General features: G+C 55.1%; 1 protein-coding gene across 1 annotated transcript; it reads left to right on the top strand.

The window, feature by feature from the left end:
• Positions 1-4,428: 4,428 nt before the first annotated feature.
• Positions 4,429-8,268, top strand: EN1 (engrailed homeobox 1). The gene is made up of 2 exons (XM_082484472.1): positions 4,429-5,137; positions 7,891-8,268. Exons 1-2 carry the CDS (start codon positions 4,444-4,446, stop codon positions 8,205-8,207), a joined length of 1,011 nt encoding a protein of 336 aa, XP_082340598.1. The 5' UTR covers positions 4,429-4,443; the 3' UTR covers positions 8,208-8,268.
• Positions 8,269-23,525: the final 15,257 nt, after the last annotated feature.

Raw genomic sequence — 23,525 nt, 5'->3', positions numbered from 1 at the left:
TACCACAGCGTATATTAACCACGTTTCTATACTTCCTCCTTCCTATAAGGGCGCCGCGAAAAAAAAAAAAAAAAAAAAAAAGCAAAGGATTTTGGATCCTATTTTAATTTTATTTTTAATTTCAATTTTAAACCCTCCTGCCTTCGGTCACCTTCCTCAAAAAGAAGAAAAACAGGAGAAGAAGAAGAAGAAAAAGAAGGAAGGAAGGAAGGAAGGAAAGAAAGAAAGAAAGAAAGAGGAAAAAAAAAAAAACCAGCAAATACAACGAAATCGAAGAAATGATTTCCCCGATTTACGAAGAGGCTGCGGGCACTGCAGGCTGCTGTCGTGCAGCGGGAGCAATGCGGGCGCCCTCCCCGCAGCCCGACGGTGGGTACCAGGGGTCCCAGCCCGGCTCCCCGGCCCCGCCGTCCCTCGGATGCTCTCCGCCTCCCGGATTTCATTTTCTCCCTCCCCACGCTAGTGTGGCTAACACCAGCCCCAGCGCCGAAAGTCGGTGGGGACATTATCCTGCAAAAGACCCCACCGGGACACCGCCGAGGGGCAGCGAGAACCGCAGACCGGCCCCGGCCACCGGAGCCCTTTCGGGGGAGCGCTGGGTGCCCCGGCCCCGCTGGACGCACCGGCGGCTCCGCGGGACCGGCCCCCCCGACGGCAGCGGGCGCGGGGCTCCGCGGGGCCGGGACCCCCGACGGGCTCCTCCAAATCCAGCGGCACCCACAAGCTGCGGAGGGAACTTTTTTCCAAGAAAGGCTTTTTTTTAAATTTATTTATTTTTTTTAAGCTTCCATCCTTAAGACACGGTGTAGACATATTACCCCGATTACCGTAACTATCTGCTCGCCGGCGAGGAATATTTATCTATTTAGATAGGAAGGGTCGCGGTGGAAAAAATACCCAGCCTGGAAATATACATCGTCTTTTCCTTTAACCCCTCCTCATTCATCCAGTCGATCTCCCACCCCCTCCGTACACAAACCTACTCAATTTATAGAGAAGCTTTTAAAATCCAGAACAGTTTCTAGAAGAAGGGAGGACTCCGGATGAAATAATCCCCCCCTACACCCCTACACACACATACATACATACATACACACGCACATACACACACTTCGTCCCCCCCTCCCCCCCCGCGCTCAGGAAGGCAAATTAAATAGTTAAAGCCTTCGATTTCTCTCTCTCTCCCTTTTGTTACCCAATTTTGGAACATTTAAGGATGGGTGTGTGTATTGTATTCAATAATAAAAGCTATAGGGCCGCCAGGACATTTATCATCCTATTACTGTAACAAATCCGGGCTCCCAATACATGAAAGGTAAAATGAATTACCGACGTTAAGCCGTCAATAAAGTCATTTCTGTAAATGGTGTCTCCGAAGGACTGCAGCATTATTCAACTAGCTTTATCAGCAGCTGGGAAATTACGTGAAGAAGCTCGCAGCGTGTAATATGGCCCTGCTTACTTTGATTAAGCGTCTTGCCAGGGAATAGTGACAGTGCTTTTGACCAGGTTTTATTCGCCGTCCTGTGATGAACGCCAAGCTGATCAGGCGGAATGAAGAGTAATTAAAACCTATAAATTATCTTTTGCAGCCCTTCTCAAGGCGTCTCTTGCAGGAGAGATAAGGCAGCGAGCCCCCATTTACAGCTCTGAAAGGGACCGCGGCTCACAAAGGCTACGTGGCTAAATGGGATATTGATAGTGTCCTAATTAGAATTTAATTAAGTACCCACGCTCGCTTTTGGGATAAAGATTTCAATTTTGCTAACTTAAATATAAATAAACCCAATTTCGGTGCGAGTAAATGATATGATATTGTGAATGCAGGGGGGGTTTAACATTCATTTAATTGCGGATGAAGCTCTTGATTCCAGGGCTGATTGTGCTCTGCCAGCTATTATTTTAGGGGATTATTGTGTGGCTGGAGGTAACAATTCGGTAACGTTTCCCCGGTACGGAAAATAACCGAGCGTGCCTCGGAGGTGTGGGCACACACACGCCGCCCGGGCGCCCGGGGACCTGCTGCCGGACACCCGGAGGTGTCTCCTTCCATTCCCGGTGCCGGTGGTCTCCCCAAAGCCGAGCCCCGGGCCCGGGGCCGCTTCCCCCGGGCCGCTCCCGCGGAGGGGAGCGCATCCCGCCGCTGTCGGCGCCGCCGCTCAGCCCGCGAGGAAACGCGCAGATATAGACACATACAGATACATATCTTACAGGTTTATTTTGAGCACGCACCCATGCACATATAGGAGCTATAGGCGGCGGCACGTGACGCGGCCCGGCCCCGCGGAGCGGCGCGGAGCCGTGCGCGGGGCCCCGCGGCCTCCCCGCGGCCCGGCCGCTGTTTCGGGGGGGTGGGGGGTGGGGGAAACGGCGATTTTGGGTTACGTCGGGAGGAAAAAAAAGCCTAGAATCGCCCTTCCCGCAGTCCCGGGAAACGGCAGCGGGCTGGAGTGCGGTTCCAGCCCGGAGCAGGTGCCTGCGGCCGGTCGGGAAGCGGCTGCAGCTCCAGGCACGCGCAGCCCCCCCGTCCCCGTCGTGCAAACCGTGACATGTCGTGGGACACCCTCCCCTTTCGTGCTCCTTCTTGTGAGCACCGACACTGCCCTTCCCCGGAGCAGCCCGGGGCGGCGGGGAGAAGGCACCGGCGGCGGGAGAGCCGCCCTCCCTGCGGCGCTGGGCTGCGGCCCCCAGAAGCCCAACAAAACCAAAACTGCGGTCAGAGAGTTTGGGTTTTGGTTGGTTGGATTTTTTTTTGTTGTTGTTTGGTTTTTTTTTTTTTATAAATTAATTTTTTTAGAAAGCTGCAGCAGTCCTCGAAAAGTGCTTTTTTGTCCCCAGCCTTTACAATCCTTAAATTTCCCTTCTGCCTCAACACAGGTCCCGAGGTGCTCGCTCTCTGCTGGGGAAAAAAAAAGAAAATACCAGGGAGAAAAAAAAAAAAAGCAACAAACCGAACCCAAACAAACAAACAAACAAACATCAAAAAGCAGACGAGGAAACACGATACGAATTCAGCTGTGAGCTGGCGGCTCATATCCCGAAAAAAAACCCCAACAACCCAACCCCAAACAACCCAATAAAGGAACAAACCAGCCGAGCGGCTGCAGCCGTAAGCCCAGCTCACCCCGCCAGCGGCTCCCGACTTTAGTATTATTTATTATTATTATTATTGTTTTTTATTTCTCTAAAAATCAAGTTTCGATTCCGGGCAACCCCTACCCCGCTCGCCACCTCCCCTCGCTGCCTAACCCGGCCACGGGAGAATAGAAAATAAAAAGAAAAAGAGGAAAAAGAGCACCCATGGGATTTTAACTTTTTTTTGGGGGGGGGGGGGGGGTGTTTATTATTGGGGGTGGGGGAACACGAAAGAGGCCGGTGACCAAACCCCCGCCACCCGCGGCGGCACGCAGGGCGCGGGGCGGCTGGATGAAGTTGTTTACGGGGCTGTTTGGGGGTGTGTGTGGGGTGTGGACGGACAGACACGCGTGGACGTGCGGGCGCGGCGGCGGCGGCGGCTGCACCCCCCGCCCCGTCGCGGCGCTCCCGCCGCCCGTCCCGTCCCGTCCCCACGCGGTATTTATGGCGGCGGCCCGGCGGGCGCCCATTGGGCGCGGCGCGGGGCGTCAGCGGCGGCGGCGGCGCGCCATTGGCCGCCCCCACGTGCGGGGCCGCCTCACGTGCTTCCGGTGCGAGTGAAAAAAGTGTGGCTGAGGGATTTTTTAGGGAGAGTTTGTTGCACGGACCGGAGCTGTCAGAGATTTGGCCTTTTTTTTTTTTTTTCTCTTAAAAAAAAAAAACAACCAAAAAAAAGGGAAAAAAAAAAAAGGAATTAAAAAAAAAAATTAATAAATCGGCCCGGGCGGTGTGCAGCACCGGGCTGGCGGGGAAAGGCTCCGGCAGCCCGCGGCGTGGGCAGAGCGCAGCGTGACAGCGGGGCAGCGCGGAGCCGCCGCGGCGGCGGCGGCGGCGGCGGGAGATGGGCAGATTTTGACGGGTTTTCGGGGGGGGCGTTTGTCTTTTTTTTTTTTTTTTTTGGGGGGGGGGTGGGGTGGGTGGGGGCCGCGGTGTTGCCGCAGACCTTTTTGGGGTTGGTGATTTTTTTGGGGTGTTTTTTTTTTTTTGGTTTTGGTGTTTTGGGTTTTTTTTTTTTTTTGGTGGTGGAAATATAAGCTGCTCGGGAGAAGGGGGAAAGAAGCCCTCGAGTGTCTCCCCGGTTTTGGATCCATCCGTGCGAGGGGGAGAAAAAAAAATCTCAGCTCCAGCCCAACAAGTGGATTTTATTCTTTTTTCTTTTTGTCTCTTTTTTCCCCTCTTTTTTTTTTTTTTTTTTTTAAATTTTTCCTCCCCCATTTCCACCCCGCCACCCACCGGCAAAGTGGGGTGGGCGTAAAGCGGGTGGGTGGGGGGGAAAAGAGGCAGCGATCTCCGTGGCGGGGGCTGAGCATGGAAGAGCCGCCGGAGGGGCACGGCCACCGAGACGCGGCGCCCGGCCCGGCGAGCAGCGGCAGCGGCAGCGATGGCGAGAGCCTCCCCGTCTCCCCCAGCCCCGCGCCCGCCTCCCCCGCCGCCCCCTGCCCACTGCCCCTGCCCCGCCGCCGCCACCCGCCGCCCCCGCCGCCGCCGCCGCCGCCCCACCGCACCACCAACTTTTTCATCGACAACATCCTGAGGCCGGACTTCGGCTGCAAGAAGGAGCCGCCCGCCCCGGCCGGCGGCGGAGGAGGAGGAGGAGGAGGAGGAGGCAGCCGGGAGCGGGACGGAGACCGGGGGCAGAGCTCAGGTAGAGAAAACGTCAACCCGCTGCTGGCCCGGCCGCCCAACCCGCCCTCCCTCCTCTGCCCGGACTCGAACTGCCGTCCCGACGGCTCCGCGCCGCCGCCGCCGCCCGCAGCCGCCGCCGCCGCCGCCAAAGCCAGCCCCGCCGCGGCGGTCGCGGCGGCGGCGGCGTCGGGGGCGGCCAAGCCCCCCGCCGACGGGGGCGAGACTCACCCGGCGAAGTACGGGGAGCACGGCAGCCCCGCCATCCTCCTCATGGGCTCTAATAATGGAGGACCTGTTATAAAGCCCGACTCGCAACAGCCGCTGGTGTGGCCTGCCTGGGTCTACTGCACTAGGTATTCAGACAGACCGTCCTCGGGTAAGGAACCGCGGCGCATCTGGGAGCTGTTAAAATCGTGACAAGGTCGCCCCCCCCCCCCCCCCCCCCTTTCCCTCCCCTTCCCCTCTTCCCCCCTCTGCTTTGGCTCCCGGCCTGCTGAGGACCTCGCGTGGGGAGGCGCGGGTGTGCGTGTGTGTGTGTGTGTCTGTGGGGCGGGTGTCCTGGGTCACCCGGGGCGAGAGGAAACGCTCCCCCCTCCCCCCCCCCCCCCCCACTCCACCCCACCACCAGCTCTCCTTCCTCCTCCGAGTCTCCCGAATTTGAATGTGACGCCGGGCCCCGATTCGGCCGCGTTTCCGTGCGAAGAGAACCCCTTTGCCGTGCCCTCCCCCCAGCCCGCCGCGCTTTGCCGCAGCCCCGAGTGTTCCGCAGCGCGGCGGCCCCGGGGTGGGAGCGCTGCGAAAAAAAAAAAAAAAAAAAAAAGCAGCGGATTCGGCTGCTCCCTCGTTTGGGGGCTTTTTCTCCCCTTATTTTATTTTTTTCCTGGGTGCTGGTGGCCTTTCGGGGGTGGCGGGGAGAGGGGGGAGAGACTTGAGCCACATGTTGAGCGGCTGCTGGAGGTGCGCGGGGGGTGGGAGTGGGTTTCTGGGTGGGCAAAGAAAAGGGGGATTTTTTTAGGAAGGTGGCGGAGGGGATGTTCACGGGGGCCTCTGCAGCGAGGGAGAGGCGGGCAGGCCCTTAGGCCGCGCGTTGCCGAGGGAGCCGGTGCTGCCTGCCGCGGTTTGGGGCCCGGCTCTTGTTGGGGGGAGGGGGGGGGGGAGAACGGGGAACGTGCCTTTGCCCGAGGCCGCCCCGGTGGGAGCCGCCTGCTCGGCCCTCCCGGCCCCCGGCTCTGTTCTGCCGCTCCCTTCTCCAGGCGACCCCGGCAGCCCTTTATTTTGTCACCGTTAGTTTCTATTTTTAATGGTAATTTTTTTGAGAGAAACGGAGGGCGAGGAGAGAGGCTTTCCCCCCGGGACACCCCAGGCCAGCAGCCAGGGATCCACCGGCGCGGCCCGGGGCCGGGGTGGGCCGCCCGGTGCCGTCCCGGGGGGCGCAGGGGACGGCTGCCCGGTGGCTGCTCCGGGGCGCGGGGAAGGCGGCGCTGCGAGGTCCCGGCCCCGCTCCGCTCCGCGCTGCCCGGCCTGGCGGCTCCCCGCCGGCGGTCAATGCGGCGCGATCGGCCGAGCCATCTCCATCCCCCGTTATTGACACGTCCAGCGACTTGAAACTCAGAAAAGCCACTTTGATTGACTCGGGTGATTGATGGAGTGATAGAGCTGTCAGACGGCGCGGCCCTCGCTCCCGGCCGGCCCGGCCACGGGTGTTTTGCTACCGATTCCCAGGGCCGCCGTGCGCCAGGCGTTTTGCACTTGCGCCTTTATTTCTTTCTTTTCCTCCCCTTTCTTCGGGCAGAGGATTATTTCTGCATGTCCCCCCCGAAGCTCCCTGCTCGTCCCAGCTCGGAGGGGAGAAGGGCGAGGGGGAGGATGGCTCGGCCGCTCTCTTTGTTGTGCTCGGAGCTGCCCGCCGGCCCCCGCCGCTACTCCCGGCTCCGGGGACGAGCGAGCAGCGGCGGTCGGAGACGCCGGCACCCCGCTGCAAGGTGCCGGGGGTAAAGAGATTCACTCCCCGCGCCCTCCGCCCCTCCGCCGGCCGAGCCCCGGTAGCATCCCGCCGGCCCCCGTCCTTTTCCCCGCCGGCAGCCGCCGCCGCCGAACCGGCGGGGAAACCCTCCGCTCTGGGGAAGGGCTGAGGCGGGAGAGGAGCATTCGGCCTACTCGGCGGCCGGGAGGCCTCGCCGGCTGCGGCTGCGGCTGCTGCCGGCGGGGGGCTGCGGGCCCGGGGGCCGCCCGCCGAGCCCGGCAGCTGTCGGGGGATTTTTTGGCAGATCCCTTTTTCCAGGGCTGCCTCCCCTCTCCGCTCCCCCCAGGGCCGGGACGGCGTGTCGAGGATCGGGTGTTGCCCCCCGACCGGGCGCTGTCCCCTGGATGCGCCCCGGGGCCGGGTGGCTTCCCCGGCGAGCTCCGGGGGACTTCACCTGGCCTCGTCCCGGCCTGGGGATGTGGCGGTGGGGGGGCACCGTTTTCGGTGGGGGTTCATGGAGGGACCCGCAGGCGAGGCCGGGGGTCCCCGGAAAGAATTGGCCACCGGAGATCCCGAGCGACCCGGGCGGCGGCGGAGCCCCGGGGTAGCGGCGGCGAAGGTGGTCCCCCCCCCCCGAGGCCGGGCCGGCCTTGCGGAGGGGGCTGCTGCCCCCCAAAAAAGAAACCGGGGCAGCCCCCGGCCAAGCTGCTGCTGCCGGCGACTCGCCGGTACCGGGCCGCGGGGACCCTCGCCCCCCGCGCTGCCTGGCCGAGCCGCTGCCCGGGCGGTGGGTCCTGGCCCCGGGCCGGGCAGAGGGAACACGGCTCGTCCCGGCGTGGCGGGCGGAGCGGCGCCCCGACGTGTGTCGGGGTGGGGGACGAGCGGGACCGCCGGTCCCCTCGGCGGGGCGGCGGGAGGACGCGGGGGCGGCTCGGCCCCGGTGTCCCCTCTCCTTCCCCATCCTTCCCTCCGCCGTGCCGGGGTGTGTGTGTGTAGGGGGGGGGGGTGGGTGGGCTGGGGGGTACACACGGGACCGGCAGAAATTCGCCCGTCGGCCATTTTTCCGGCGGCCGGCGGGGCGGGGGCGGCGGTCGGTCGGTCGGTCGGTCGGTCGGTCGGTCGGCGACGCGGCCCTGCCCAGCGGCGTGTGTGTGCCCTGCCCGCAGGCCCCCGCACCAGGAAGCTGAAGAAGAAGAAGACGGAGAAGGAGGACAAGCGGCCGCGGACGGCGTTCACGGCCGAGCAGCTGCAGCGGCTGAAGGCGGAGTTCCAGGCGAACCGGTACATCACGGAGCAGCGGCGGCAGAGCCTGGCCCAGGAGCTCAGCCTCAACGAGTCCCAGATCAAGATCTGGTTCCAGAACAAACGAGCCAAGATCAAGAAGGCGACGGGCATCAAGAACGGGCTGGCGCTGCACCTCATGGCCCAGGGACTCTACAACCACTCCACCACCACCGTACAGGACAAAGAGGAGAGCGAGTGAGGCGGCGCGGCCCCCCCAGCCCTGCGCCGCGGCGCCGGCCCGCCGGCCGGGAGGCGGACAGGTGCTATTTAAAAGCAGATCTATTGTCTATCCATAGTATAAGGACTCCGATTAAGAAAAAAAAAAAAATATGAACACTTACAAAAAAAAAAATTATCTCTATATAGCCAAACAGCATATGACCTTGTATATATTTAATTTCAGGTAAGAAATATGTGTAGCGATCTCTATTTGCTGGACAGTTTCTCTCTTCCCTTCTCTCTCTCTTCCCCTCTCTTTTGTTCGTTTGTTCGTTTTGTTTGCTTTCCTTTTTATTTTTTTTCTCGATGTCCGTTGCTCTTGTTTTACAGTAAATGTCCGACTTTCCTGATCTTTCGTTTGATCTTATTTTTTTTGTGTGTGAATTTCTGTCTTTTTTTTTTCCCGAGGAAAAAAAAAATAATTCTGATCCACAGACTGCGAGACTGAACCCGCCGCTACAAGCCAAAGATTTTATTATGTTCAGAAATCTGTAGTCTGAAATAAAGTGTAGACTGTGTTCAGGATCCAGGCTGGCTGTAATTCTTTATTTTAGTGTATGGATGTTTGTATATATATATACACATAAATATAAAAAATAAATATATATATACATACACAATACGCTGCGTATATAGTGCCATTTAGGTGGCGTAATTAGGTTTTGGTTTCGATGGATCAGTGCAGCAATTTTCAACGCGCTCCACCTCTGTTTAAAACCCTGTCCAAGACCTTCGATTTTATTTTTTCATTTTTATTTTTCTACCCTCTTAAAAAAAAAAAAAATCTCTGATTCTCTTTGGCTGTTGCCGTCCTGCCTCGCCTCCCGCATTTCCCTTTTGAAGATATAAAAAATCATCTCGTAATAATGGTAAATAATATATCACCAGCTCCTGCAGGAAAAATGCCTGAAACCCTCTGGACGTTTAGAGCTCCGGGATGTGTTGAAAAGGGATTTACCTGACAGCTCTTTGCCTCGCTCCGACAGGGTCTGCTTCCACACTGAGTGTCCAGCGTGGAGCTCTCGCCCGGGCAGGACAGAGCCGTGACAAGGAGGGGACCGGAGCGATCGCCGCTCGGCACCGGGCGCCGCGCCGCCGCTCCCCGGGAGCGCTCCCTGCTCCCTGCCCTCCGCTCGCGTTCGCCCGTGTGCGTGGGAACCGCGGGGTCGCGGAGGGCCGGCGGGACTCCCAGCCTGCCGCCCCCGCTCCCCTTTTCCACCCATCCCGGTTAAATTAGGTCGCGACCCGTCCCGGGAGCGGCTCTCTCCGCCGCCGGACCGGCGGAACCGAAGGGCCGGGGCTGTGCCGTGCCCGTGGCTTTGTCCTCGGGCCGTCGAGGGCCGCCGTGCCCGGGCCTGGCGCCCACGCGGGGCTTGCGTGGGGCCCCGCGGAGCCGAGGGCGGGCGCTGGGGCTCCGCTCCCCGCCGCTCCTGCAGAGACCGGGCGCCGGAGCGGGTGGAGAGCCGCCGGGCCCCCCGACGGGGCTGTCTGTCGCCTTTTCCTCTCCTTTCTTTCTGCTCCTCTGAATCCCTCCCCGAGGCTCGCAGCCGGCGGGGCGGAGGGGAGTAGCGGGCAGAGCTGGAGCCGGGCTGCGACCCAAGCGTGGGGATCCCCTCTCCTGCATCCCCGCCCGCCTTTCCCGGAGGACGGGGCAACGGCAACGGCGAGGCCATGCCCCGGGGGAGTGGGGCCGGGCGGGCCGGGGCGCGGAGGTGGGCGAGCAGCAGCACAGCTCGTATCAACCCTGCAGCTCCCCTCCCCTCCTCGCCCCGTCGGTGGCATTAGGGGGGTTCCGTTTATTCGAGGAGAAGGGGAGCAGAGGGGCAGCGGGAGATGGCCTCTGCCATTTCTGTTTGCTTTTTAACTGTTTCTGCTTAGCGCTGGAGTTAGCTGTCACCGACCGCGGATGGAGGCGCAGGCCGGGGCTGCCCTACCCGGCGAGATCCCCCTGCTCCCCGCAGCCACTGCCGGCGGGGCAGGACCCTTCCTCCACCCCATCCTACCCCATCCCAGCGCATCCCACCCCGTCCCCGCCCAGCCCAGCCCTCCTCTGCCCGCCGAGGGCTCTGCTCATCACTGCAGGCCGAGGAGCCGGGAATACTCGGAGGGCTCAAATAAATGTTGTACAGCGCCATCTAAAGTTCTGCATTTCTTTCTCCCTCTTCTCTTTTCGGTGGAATTGAATCATAAACTTAAATCTTCCGCACCGAGGAAAAGAAACCGTCCTTCAAAGTGCGACCCGCACCGCTCGGGGGGGGAAAGCGGCCACCCGGCCGGGGAGCAGAGCTCGGGGGGCACGGTCAGATTTCCCCCCCCTCCCTCCTGATCCCCCTTCACTTGCTGCTGTCGGGGGGGGGCGCATAGAGGTTGGCCCCCCCTCTCAGCTCCAATCTCAATTCAGTTCTCTGCCTCTCTCACATACCCGCCGCCCCGCACTCCTCTGGAGGTGTATAGGCGAAAAAACCGTAATTTCATCTTAAAAATCGGGTAACGACGCTCCCCGAGAGCCGGATCCGGCTCTGCCCTGGAGAGAGAACGGGGCATCGATCCGCTTTGATTTCCCCGCCCGCGGGACACGGGTGATGCTTTCGGCGCTGGGCCGAACGGGGCTGCCGCCCCCCCCCCCCCCCCGCATTCCCCCGCCCCGCCGACAGACCCCTGGGCCCGCTGCCTACCTGCGGCCGGGGACAGGCTCCCGGGCGCGGGGGTCGCCCGCAGGGTGGGGGGGTCCGGAGGAGGATGAAGAGGGGATTCCTCAGCCGCGGAGTGTCCGGCCAAGCTCAGCTGAGCTGGACAAGTCAAGAATAAAGACGACGGGGGAAATATAGGGCAGATTAAGGGGAGCCTAAAGAGGATTATTTAAACAAATCAGGCTTTTTAATGTAATTATGCTTTTAGGATTTTGCCGGGAGAGCAGCTGAGCAGGGCGTACGAGGGGACGGGCGCAGGTCTGCCCTCGCTGTCTCCATGAGTGACCTCTGTCCCCCGTGGGTGCCGGGGGCAGACGGCCCCGCGTGGGATGCTTTCGGGGCCAGCAGTCGGGGGTGTGTGCCCCCCCCCCCCCCCCCCCCGGGGTTCAGCACCAGCCCCGCGGTGGGCTGCGAGGATCCCAGAGGTAAGAGCAGGAGCCGCATCGTCCTCCCCGTCGGAGACGGACCAGATGTGGGCAAAGCGGCGGGGGGAGGCGGGGGACACGCACCAGGGCCCCCGGCCGGAGAACTAGAGGGTGTGGATGGGACCGGGGAGCCCAAGCCCCAGGAGGGGGCACCCACAAGCCCAGGCGGAAAAGCCCCGGAGGAAAAGCGGTATCTCCCCCTCCCTCCCTGCCATCGGAAATTAGGGTCATGTCCCCCACGCCCCGACTCTCGGGAAGCAGCAGCGCGTCCGTGGGGTGTGAATCTCAGCCAACACCCAACAGACGATCCCCCCGCCACCCCCCTCTTCCTCCCTCCGCTGGTTGGAAGGACGCACCGACGCTCATTTCTCCGCCCAAAGCACCCCGAGAGCCGAGTACAACCGCTTCCAGGACCCCGGCCCCGGCCCGACGACCACCCCACCACCACCAGGCGGGGGCGGCCCGGCGGCCTGCTGCTTTGCATATGCAAATAAGGCGCGGGGGAGGAGGGGAAGGCCACGCGTGGTCCCCCCCGTCGGTCCCCTCGGGCCGGGGCGCAGATCCCGCTGCCTCCTGTCACGGAGCTTGTTCCTTTGTGCCGCCTTTCGAGGAATCAAAGCAGACACGGTTGTGACACGTAGCCCGGCGGGTCAGAGGTCAGATTTCACAATCCCAATTACAATGATTTCTAATGATGTTTATCTTGCGGCCCCCGACGGCTGGGAGCTTTACAAGAGGGCTCCGCTCCCCTCCCCTCTGCTTGGAGGGCCCTGGGTGCGGGGGGCCCTCTCCTCGGCTCCGGCCGGGGGGAGATGCGCTGCTCCCGGGTACCGAGCCGGGGGGGACACGGGGGTCCTGCCCCGTCCCCGGGCTCCCTCCGCACCCCCCTTGTGGTGCTCGAGGCCACGCCGGAATTAAGCGAGTGAATATCACAGTGGTTTACAGTGAATATTACCAAAGCACTGCACCTCTCCCTCCCCGTCGGGTAAGGTCCGAGGCGCTGCTATTTGTCCGGAGCTGATCGCGGCTGGGGACGGGGGGGGCTGTAGGGACAGACCTTGCCCCGGCTGCCCCCCCACCCCCGGGCCGCCCAGCCGCCACCGAAATCGCCGGCGGAGTCCCCGGGGATGAGGGGAGGGCGGGCGGTCCCGGCGAGGAGCACACTCCGCACCGCCGCGCCCCGGGAGGGTCCTCGCAACGGGGACACGGCCCGGAGCACCCCCCCAACCCCGGGGTTCCGGCTACTTGTCGGTGAAACCGGTTCGATTTAACTTTTGTTTGGTCTTACAACAAATAAACGCAAAGCGGCGGTCGGATCAAAACACAACTCAAACGATTTCGGATTCAATCTAAAACCGTTTGGAAAAAGCTTTGCCGAATGGCGAAGGGCTGAAATTTGGAGGAAAAAAAAAAAGTGATAAATTTTGAGTTTAAAAAAAAATAAATCTGTAACTTTCCCTCTGTTGGGGAGTGGACACGTAGCGCCCCAGCCCCAGGCTCGGGCTGGCTGTTGACAGCAGCGCGCAAGGTGCAGCTTTATGCTCTACATCAAATGCCTTTGAAACAGATTTAAAAGAGTGTATGTAAACCCGCTAATGGAGCTCTTTCTTCCGGTTGATTAAGTCGGTGAACCAGACTTGGCTGGAGGTACAAGTCCTTTGCTCTGAGATCTGATCTTTACTGCAGCAGGTGAGCAACCCTTACATTAAAAAAAGAGTTTGTTTGTTTGTTCTTGGTCACTTCGTCAGTTTGGAGGTGACGAGGATGCGAATAAAAACTTTCTGAGCTGCGGCAGCAGCAGAGCCGTCGGGGGGTGGGGGTGGGGGGGGGGAATGGGGATTAGGGAGGGACTGGGCTGCAGAGCCGAGCCCGCTGCGGCCCGGGGCGATGCCGGTGCCGGCGGGGCGGTGGTGGGGGGCTCGGCGAGGCGGACACCGGGCGCATCCCGGCTCTGCCCCCGGGCTGCGGTGGCGGTGCTCGGCCCCGCGGGGCTCGGCTCGGGCAGGGGGAAGAAGCCGCCGTGCCAGGGCGATGCGGGGGCACAGACGGGCCGGGTCACATTTCGGGCTTGGTTTTTTTTCCCTCCTCTTTTACCTTTCTCGTCCTCCCTTGGGCTGCTTGGGGGTCACAGAACAGTGGAGTCCCGCCAGAAGTAAAGGCAGCCCCGACGCCGGGCGCTGCCGGGGTAGCAGTGGGGTGCTGCTCCCCCTCGGCAGCCGCATCCGAGCATCCCTCTTGCCAGGCGGGGAGAGCCCTCCGCGGTCCCCAGCAAAGCTCCGGAGCTTCCCGGGGCCCCGCAGACCCGCCTGGCAGCGGTCACCCGGGCACTACATCGACTTGGGGGGCAGGGAGGGACAGGGACGGACGAAGACGGGGGGAGCTAGCAGCCCCCTGGGGTGCGGGGCTCGGGGTCCCCCCTGGCGTCGGTGGGTCACGGCCGCCTCCCACCCGTTTCGGCGGGCGCCCGTGGCGCAGCGGCTGCCCAGCCCGGGATCTGTTTGTGCGGGTGGGGTGTGGGAAAGGGCTGCGCTCGCCGTGGGGCAGTGCCGGGCCGTACCGTGCCGGGCCCTGCCGTGCCTCCCGCCGCCCCCGGTGCCGACGGAGATGCTGCCCGCCCGCTCCCCGGCGCCTCCGCTTGCGAGGGCACGCTGCTCCCCGAGAAAGCACCGCCGGGACCCGAGGAACGGTGACAATGATGGGGCACTTTTCTTTCCTCTTTTCCTCTCTCCCTCTTCCCTTTTTTTTTGACTGCCAGATTAAAAGGAACCCCCCCCTTCTTACCCTACCCCGGGCCGGGCGGCCGTAGGCGGTCCGTCCGGGCACCGGCCGCGGGGTCGGGGACCCTGCGGGGGACACCGGGGCTCTCAGGTGTCCCGTCATGACAACAGACTTTTTCAGAAATAAAGCGGAGGAGGAGACGCACCTGCAATGGCCTCGCCGGGCCCGGGAGCCAGGCTGGGGAGAGGTTAAGCTTAAACCCCAAAATTTGGAGCAAAGGGAGCCAATGAGGATTGTGCTCTGGTGGGTCCCCTCAGTTATGAAATGATTGAAGAAGGCATGGGAAATAATATTAACTTTAAGATCAGCCCTGTTTTTTTTTTTTTTTTTTTCTTCCAGAGAACAATGCGTGCCTTATCTCCCTCTGAATAAATAAATCATAATTGCCCGACAGTTACCCGTTACAATAAACTTGACCAGATCTTCCAACAATTAGTTACGCGTTCTCTCTGCTCCGGTAAAAGTCTTGTTAAACGTGATGAATGTTAAAATAAGCTACCCTTGAACGTACTTTGCAAGATCTTTATTGGAAAAGTACAAGTATTTAAGCCTGTTAAGGAGACGAATCCCTAATGAAAGAGGATGGCTGGTAAAAGATAAGACTAGAGATAGCACTAGATTTTCAGATACCAAATGAAATACTAATTGGATCATGCCTCTTTAATGGGACTTGGTGTTTTCCTGATGCCCCGATGCAGCTTTTTTTTTTTTTTAAATTGACTTTGACTTCAGGAGCCGGACACTGACTCCTGCAGCCACAGTTTTACTGCAGAAGGCTGTCAGCTTGGCCCTTTCCACTGGCAGCTTCAGCTGCCTAAAATGTTGCCCGGGAGTGTCATACTGGGGATACTGCAGTGCTTTCCTCCAGCAGGGCTGTAGCAGCAGCACCGGGACCTCAGCTGAGAAGGAGTTTCCCATAAGGCCAGGCCTGGGGCAAGCACATGCTGCCCATCGACCTTTAGGAGACAAGTCGGTGCTTCGGATGGAAGAGGGAGGCTTGATGCGAGGCTTGCTCTTCCTTCCCCAGCAGAAAGGGGGGAAAAAGAGTTTTGCAAGCCTCCTCCATCCATCAGATGCTAGCACTGCCCACGAGAGCCCTGGGCCAACCTTGTAGTCAGGGACAGCCATGGAAGCTTCTCCCAAGACGTGGAATTGCAAGGCAAGAGCAGAGCAGGAGACTCAAGTGCCAGCATGCAAACAGCCCCAAGAGCTGGCCCCAACAGATATTCTGGCTAGGAACTGGGGTGGATGTTGCCATGTTTGAGGACCTTTAATTGGATTAGAAAAATGATCAATAACTTTTTTTGTTTTTTGCGAGGAAGGGCTGAATTTTTTCCTGGGGATGTCCCCATTTGTGTGTCCCTAGATTATTGACTATTGACCTGGCTGTACCTGTGTGATGGGTCCTGGGCTGGAAGCTCTGCTCCTCCCTTGGGCAAAACAAGGAGGAGCTTCACTGAGGCCCCTATCTGCAAGTGCTGTGAATCAGGATCAGGCCCTGGAGTGGGCAGAGCAGGGCCCTGAGAGTTTCGTGTGAGCCGGACAAAGCTCCTGGGCCACCTCCGCACAAGGAGACGGCACAAGAAAATTCCTTGTGCATTTTCCAGCTACACCCCTCGGGCAGCGATGGATGTCTTGGCGCAGCTCAGGTCTGGGCAGTTGTAGGGCTGTGTCACCTCCTCCAGTCCATGCTACTGGAGGAGCTGGTGAGGCTCCATGGCTGTGGAAAAGCAGATAGGGAATTTCACAGTGGAGGTTCACAGCTTGGAGCAAGGAGGGAGCTAAATGTTAGAGCAGCAGCCTAGAGGTTCCACATGCAGCCTTTAACTTCTGTAGGTCTTTTTACATGCGGGGTCGTATATTTAAAGTGGATTTCTGGATTAATTTAAGGTTGTTTGGCGTTCTCTCCCATAAGTAAAAACACACGAGAGCCACGCTTTCTTGTGGAAATAAGCATAAATATGGATCCATTTCTGTAGTGGTTTAACATGCAGCTGAGTTTACCTCAGAACATGTCTGTTATAGGATGCATCATATAAATATACATTGAGTCACATTTTAGATACTGATCATGTCCTCCATAGATAATAATATCAGTTTGGAGTTATTACAGGTTCTGTGATGTAGCTGTTTCATATTTGACTTTTAAAAATATGTTCCACTTACTTGTAGACCACACAAGCTCTATCGAGGACACCTGGTATCTATTAGATTGTTTCAGTCTGTGGAACAAAGCTAATCTGATATGACTCGCGAAGTTGGGAGTTTTGCCATTGATTTCAATGGCAGCAGGATGGGACTCGGAAAGCTGAACTGTAAAAACACAGCTCCATATGATTTTATTCACATCTAGCCTGTCAGGAATAAAACCGCACCAGCCAGAGGTCAGGGGAGCTGCGCTGCGCTAAGGTGCGCGCACGCAAGATTGCAAGCAGAGGCAAACCATACACATGGGCGGATTTGCCAACTTTCACCTGAGGTTTAATTCAAAAATGAGCATCAGCTTAGCCTGAGCTACAACAATAGATTAGTGGCCCGAATAAGGCTGTAGGGAGGGTAAATCTTGGCAAAAATAACAGGCGCGTAGCAGCGCCAGCAGAAAGGAGGGCATTCCTCTGTGCCTTGCATATTGTACCTTTCTGAGCGTCCCGGTGAAGGTACAATTACAGTTCGTGGTGCCAAGCACTTCATCCTCCCACCTGAGGTCGTTCCTGAGCCCTGAGCCTGGTGGGAATGCTGAGCCCCCGTAAGCTGGCCGAGGTGCAGTGCGGTCCGTCGCAGGGCAGGGACGAGCTCTGACTTCCCAGGGAGGCTGACGGCACAGATGAAAGATTTTTTTCCCAGAAAGAGTAAAACTCAGGCTGCTGTAGAAAGCTTCAGGATCCTGCAGATCCCCTTTAATCCAGTAACTTCTGACCTGGCCTGAAATTCCTGGGTGCTCCCCTCGCCGCCCCTCGAACCCACCACAGAATTGGTTTCGAAGGCAGTATCCTAAATGGAGAGCTGGTTTGAAGCGGTTTAGTTCTGCTGGTTTCACTGCTGTGTGACAAGGTGAATGCAGGCAGCATGGGCTCCCTTCCCTTGTACGCTGGTTTACACCAGCTCCAGATAAGTCCCTGCAGTGGTGATGCTGAGTGAAGAGGAGAACGCAGCATCCAGCCCATGCCTCTGCCTTTCAAGAAGGCTTATACCTCTGCCGTGGATTTTTGTACTTAGATACGCATTACGCAGTCAGTAGGTTTCACTACCCTGAGCTTGAAAAGTTACTTGAAAGCTTTCTTTAAAATTACAGAAGCTTGTCACACTTCAAGCTCTTCTTTATATCCGATAAATTATTAAAAATGATTTATGAAAACATGTACATGACTGAACATGAATGACATCATTGCTGTTATCGCTACATATTAGGGACCAAATCCTGTTTGTGTTTTTGTTTTTTTTTTTTTTTTTTTTAAGGACTCCTTTATTTTTGGTTCCTGTTAAATCCACTCTTATAGCAGTAGCGATTCTGAGAACTGAACTTACCATTTTTGTATGTCTGGCAAATTCACCCTTGAAATCACTAGGAACTTCATAGGTATGAAGTTGAAAGTAAATCAGAGCTTCAGGATCCGATTCCAAGCAATTTGAAAGTCTTAGAGTTTTATTTAATTTGGATGGAGTGCACTTGCAGGGAGAGTTCAAGCGCTAAAAATAAGTACAGCTCTTCCCCGTGCACAGAATGAAAGAAGATGGACTTGGAGACAACTTCTGGAGTCATCTGGCCCAACCCTTTGCATCACACGGAGTAAAGGTTGCACTAATCCAGCCCTAAACTTCCCTGTTCTTATCTTATGCATCTCTACTGGTGGTGCTTTAATGGTCTCAATAGGCAGTTATTGTGTTTGCCATGAAAGCAGTGATCAACTGTACCCCTGTAATTCTTTTTACGCTTCTGTTTCTGCAAAGATTCTTTCATTTAGAATAAGACCCAGGAAAATATTCAGATGTTAAACGGGTTTTCTGGTAAGCTAAATAAAAAAGGATATTAATATAGTTGTGTATGAATCTCGGTAACTCTTTAATATTTAGTTAAATAATAGAATGAATGCTCTACTAATTTATGTCAGCGTTAAAGCATGCATCGAATGGCAAATGTTTTAGCATGATTTCTGGGTAAACCAGGACAAGTACTAGAATAGACCTGCATATCACATTTGTTAGAAATCCTTCTTCGGAGCTGTATTTTGGGTAAGAGAATATAAAATTAATCCAATTTAAGCTTTCGTAAGAGTAGCAGACTCATTACAAATTCACATAATTAATTATTTGCCACAGAGTCACTGAAATTATTACGTGACCGTTTTAAACAGCCCTAGAAGGAAGAAAAATCTCTAAAGCCCGCGATCAGAGCTGCACCGATTTTCAGCAATCCACAGGTCCTGGGAGTACAAAGCCATCCCCAGAGCCGGCCCTAATTCAGAATAACCGCAGCATTCTCCTGCATTCCTGGCACACCACGACAAAAGACAATAAGCGGAGTCAGGTTTTGTCCGGTCCAGTCAGCCCTGGCTACTGTGCTGCGGGCTCAATGGTTTGCTTCACACGAATGCAGGACTGGACTCAATATGTGCCTGGCTTTTTCTTTTTTTTTTTTTTTTCTTTCCCCCCTTTTTTTCTTTATCCTGCCCTTCCGTCCCCTCCTTTTCTTTTTAAATGCACGTAGAAAGAAACAAATCGCTCCACCGTTTTCAGGATCAGCCCCCCAAATTGCCTCTTATGGTGCCCTTTTGCCATATTGCACGTTCTCAGCCATAAATATGTCCGAAGCACATTAACGTTCCTGAGACCGGGGGGGGGGCTGCAATGTTATCGAAAGGGACGTGCCGGGAGAAGAGTTGAAAACCTCGGGGCCTGATCCTGACCCCTTTGAACTGAATGGGAGCTGTTGCGTAGGCTTCAGTGGGAGCAAGCTCGTGTACTATACGTGCAGAAGCATTAAACTTAAAAGCAAGCTGTTTAAAAGGCCGCATTGTTTCTTGCTTGTACCGATAGTTTCTCGTGTAAAGTTCTATATATTCTTTCACAATAAATACATGAAACAGTTAATCCAAGGTTATATTGTTTGGTAATATTTTACTTGCAAATGACCATCATTTCTTCTCTGCTCTGTTTGTTCTTCTGAATGTCTGTTTTATATGCTGGAAATGGAAGAGCTATTCTTTTAATGCCCATTTCTTTCTGATGATAATCGTTCTTTCTGGCAAATGCTGTGACTCGCAGCTAGTCTATATTTTCGATCAGTAAATATTGAACCACAATGGCAAGGAAGGTCTGAGCTATGATACGGCTAAAACAAACAAATAGAAACCAGCCCACTTTTTTTTTTTTTTTTTTTGTTATATTTCTATTATTTTCTGGATAGATGTACCCTCCTGTAAGGTGGCTCTAAATTACCGGCTACCTTGTCCCGGAGGGGATGTAAGCCAGACTATTTTTCGATAGCAGCTACAGCGGGGAGGACAGAAGCCTCGTGGGTTGGTGGCTAATACCCTGCCTGCTTTCTGCCTGCCCCGTGGGGCAAGCTGGGTGGCAACGTTCCCCGGGGTGGCACCACAAGAGCATCGAGGTGGTGGCCCAAGCGGTGATGCTGGGCATCGCTCGGCACCAGTCGCTGGAGCACCGGGCCGGCACCGACAGTCTGATTGTGCTATGGGGTTTGGGGGCTGGGAGGAAGCTAGTGGCCGGGGGCTGGGGCAAGCCAGTCCCTGCTGCGGGCTCGGTGTCATGGTAATCGCCTTCTCCTGGCGATGCCCAATTGCAAAGACAACCACCGGGCCAAATCCCCAGCCCTTACCGAGGCAAAATGCCATTGACTTTAATGAGCGTTTGCAGGGAGATTTCGGGGTAAGTCAATGTGGACTTTTGTCTGCGTGAGGAGTGAAGGGTTTGGCCTACGGTCTTTTACAGTACGAGGTTAATCAACATGCGGGAAATTCCCACACCGTGTAAAGGGCCCCATTGTACCTCTGTTCGACAGAAATCTCTGCGAAATCACCGGGTCCTCTGCTAAGAAGCTGCGGGTATGGTACGAACCAAAGTAACTCCCAGTCAGTCAACAGGATCTTCCCAGGAATGTATCAGAAAACAAGCTCCCCCCCCAAAAAAGCAACCTGGAAAATTCAATGGCAGCTCGTGGTGGAAGTGCTGGCTCCTGCCCTCGTTAACATCAACAGGAGTTTCCCCATTGATGGAGCCCATTCAGGGAGAGAGGAGCCGGACTCTACAGTAGCATTTCAAATCATATTCAAAGGTCGCTTAAATTATATGGTCACTTCAAAACCACTCTCCAGAAACCTGAGTAATACTCAGTTACGCTGGGCACTTGCCCGAAAGTGTCAATTAGGACCTCTTTGGATGCATCCACTTTTGAAAAAGCCAGTTGGCATCAGCAGCTTGTTGTAGGAGCTGCTGCAGTCTAAGGTGTTAAAATGAAGCATTTGTTTTTGAAATGACCTATAAAGCCTGTCAGCATTTGCAATCCGCTTGCGAGCGGTTGTGCAAGGCAGACTGTTTGATGTCCAGGCGAAGAGTTTGCCACCTTGGGCAGCGTCCAAGTTTTTTCAGGGAGCTGAAATTATCACCGGCTGGTCTAGAAACACCAGCGTTTGGCAGCATGAAGTATTGATAGAGACACCACCCTATAAATAATCTATTCCTCCTGCACTGCTACGAGATCCTGGAAATGATATTCTCTATTATGAATGAAAGGTGTCGAAGAATAGGTTAGAAAACGTGAACGCAGCCAAATGGCTCACCTGCCAGCGCAGGCACAGCTTGCCTTCGAAGTTAGTTAGCTGTGCTTTCCTTGTCTGGTATTATATCTACAAGAAGCAATAAAGAGTCTAAATAAAGCATTAATTCTCAGCCTTATCACTTATGGATCCATTATGCCTTCACATAATTTACTAATATTTATCTAGATCAGCCAAATGTTACAGAAAATTTAAAGGTGGTAAACGTGCTGCCTGCTGAATTATTCTGTGCGTGCTGGGAAAGTAGCTCATGGCAGAATTGAATTATTTAATATTATTTTCCAGTATCATGTAGACGAAGCATAAGCTTCATTTTTGGATTATGATTTGTATTATGAAATGCTTATCAAGTGTTTTCCAAAGATTAGTTTAGTTTTAATTAAATAAACCTTTCTCAGGAGAAAGCTCCCAACTACTCTTCGTACCCAGAGGCTACCGTACTTGTTGTTTTTAATTATTTTTCACTGTTACCCAAACTGCTTTGGGTACTCCTGCCCAATTAAATCAAAGACATGGGCTTCTTATACACAATATGTTTAATATTTAATTTTAATTAAATTAATTAAATTGTTTATTTAATTTTATGTGCATTATTGTGCATGGCGCAATGCAAAATTTATGATAGGAAGAATTTGTGGGAGCTTTCAAACAAGCTAATTACTGAGGTAAAAAGAGACTTCTTCCCTCTTTCTGGGGAATAGGCATTCGACCATAAGGAGATAACAAAACCAGAAGTTGTTTGGATAAAATTATAGGCGATTGCACAGCATTAAGAATTATTTGTTTTACCTTACTTTATCTTGTAACCGTTACTCGATCGGATTATAGTAGATTTGACAACAACCTCCCCCCCCCCGTTGTTGCAGGCAGGTAATCAAGTATTTATCAGGGTGAATAAACCTAAAGCTACAACATCAATGTATTTGGAACATTAAAAATCAGCAACCCACATGCCACAGATACACATTTTTGGTCATACCCTGAGTCTTTTTTCTTCCAGCAGACCCATTTATCTCCCAGGTAATCTTGACGAGAGCCTGCTGTTTATCAAAAGGAGTAGCAAATAAAAAAAAACTCTTTTTTTTTTTTTCTTTTTTTTTTTTTTTTCACTAGGTGGGTGCAGTTTATTTGTTGCGATAGATTTTTCTTTTCCGCTAATGAAGATTTCTTTTTCACCCCAAATGAGCAGCCCAACGTTTTTGATGCTCTTTTAATCCGGTAGCGTGTTGTTTCGAGGAGGTCGCTGATGCTCGGTATACACAGAGGCGGAAAACTATTCTGCGTGACCTTGATGCACCTTATTTCTGCAGGAAGTTAATAAGCAAGAAAAACCTAAAAATGCCTATTTGTAGCGTTGTTTTTTTTATGATTTGTATAAAGGTAGCTCATAAAACCTCTTCTCTGTGCATGAATATACCCACGCGGGGGCTATGGGGACCCACCCAGAGCCCACCCCACTCAGTGGGGGTCTTTCTGTCAGTGCCGGGGGGGGGGGGGGGGGAGTGGGGGTTGAAACAGGCCCTGCGGGGCTGATTTCTTAATACTGGAGGAGGCGAACCTACCGCTGCGCCCCGGCTGTGTTCGTCAGGAATACAGCTCCGGGGAGGAGAGGGCAGGATCAGGCTCCCCCTCCCCTTCCTCCCCGTGCTGCTACGCAGTTGGAAAAGGTCCTGGAAATGCAAACCAGGCTCCTGGCGAGAGCAGCCCTGGGCGCTCCTGCAGCCTTGCGGTCGCCGTGCGGCTGAGTGAGGTGCAGGTCCTTAAGGGAAAAAAATAAGTGGGAATTGTTTGGGCATCTTTTTCTCCCCCCCCGCCCCCCGGGAAACGCAGAGTGCGTTTTGTGAAGCCAATATGGGTGCAAAGTAGAGATGGGCGTTTTCCCTTTCCCCCTTTAAGGGTTAAAAGTGAGTTCATAGCGCAGTATAACGCCTTACTTCTCTGAGTATCGTGGCAATTAAAACAAATGTAAGTAAATATATTCGCAGGAATTATTCATATAATAATTAACAACTCCTCAGCCCCAAGAGCAGAACGGCTAAAAACAATCTTTCTCGAATGTTAGAGATATTTATAGAGCAATAGTTTTATTTCAGCAGATTAAATAGCATCATAAAAGTAGCTGATGATGCAGTAAATTAAAAATCAGGCTGGAGTCAACTTTACAGCGGCTTTTTTTAGTCTAATACAATTACCCATTACTGGCTAAACATTAGTTTTAAATCAACAGCAGTTGTCACAAGGAATTTTCTCTTAAAATTATTACTAGCCGAATTTAAAATGAGAGCAATATTACCGGATATACAAAGCCTGAAGAGATCTTAATACTGAAGGAACACACATCATAAAGGCTCATCTAGATGTAATTTTTTCCCTGCGGTCTCTATCCCTGCGTAGAGCCAGGCAGAGCGATACGCAGGCATAATGCGCCCGCCTAATGTACACGCATACACCGGGAGACAAATCCACTTGAAGTGGTAAAGATACAGCCGCACCTCGGAGGGGTTAGACTTAAAGGAGAGACGTGAATAAGCAATGAGGCTGGGGCTAAGCCCTGTGCCGCAGCTCGGTGGCTCCCCGCTTACCCCGGAGTGTTCGGCGCTACTTCAGATTT

The sequence above is a fragment of the Vanellus vanellus genome (genome assembly GCF_965231255.1).
Source record: "Vanellus vanellus genome assembly, chromosome: 5".
In the NCBI taxonomy this organism is placed as follows: Eukaryota; Metazoa; Chordata; class Aves; order Charadriiformes; family Charadriidae; genus Vanellus; species Vanellus vanellus.
The sequence above is the reverse complement of the archived record's forward strand: the minus strand, read 5'-3'. Positions and strand labels throughout refer to the sequence as shown.

Bases quoted from the DNA above. Each gene is read 5' to 3' on its own strand.
- EN1 (XM_082484472.1), top strand. From the start codon at position 4,444: ATGGAAGAGCCGCCGGAGGGGCACGGCCACCGAGACGCGGCGCCCGGC. The intron at 5,138-7,890 runs GTAAGGAACCGC...CCCTGCCCGCAG, and splicing joins TTCAGACAGACCGTCCTCGG to GCCCCCGCACCAGGAAGCTG.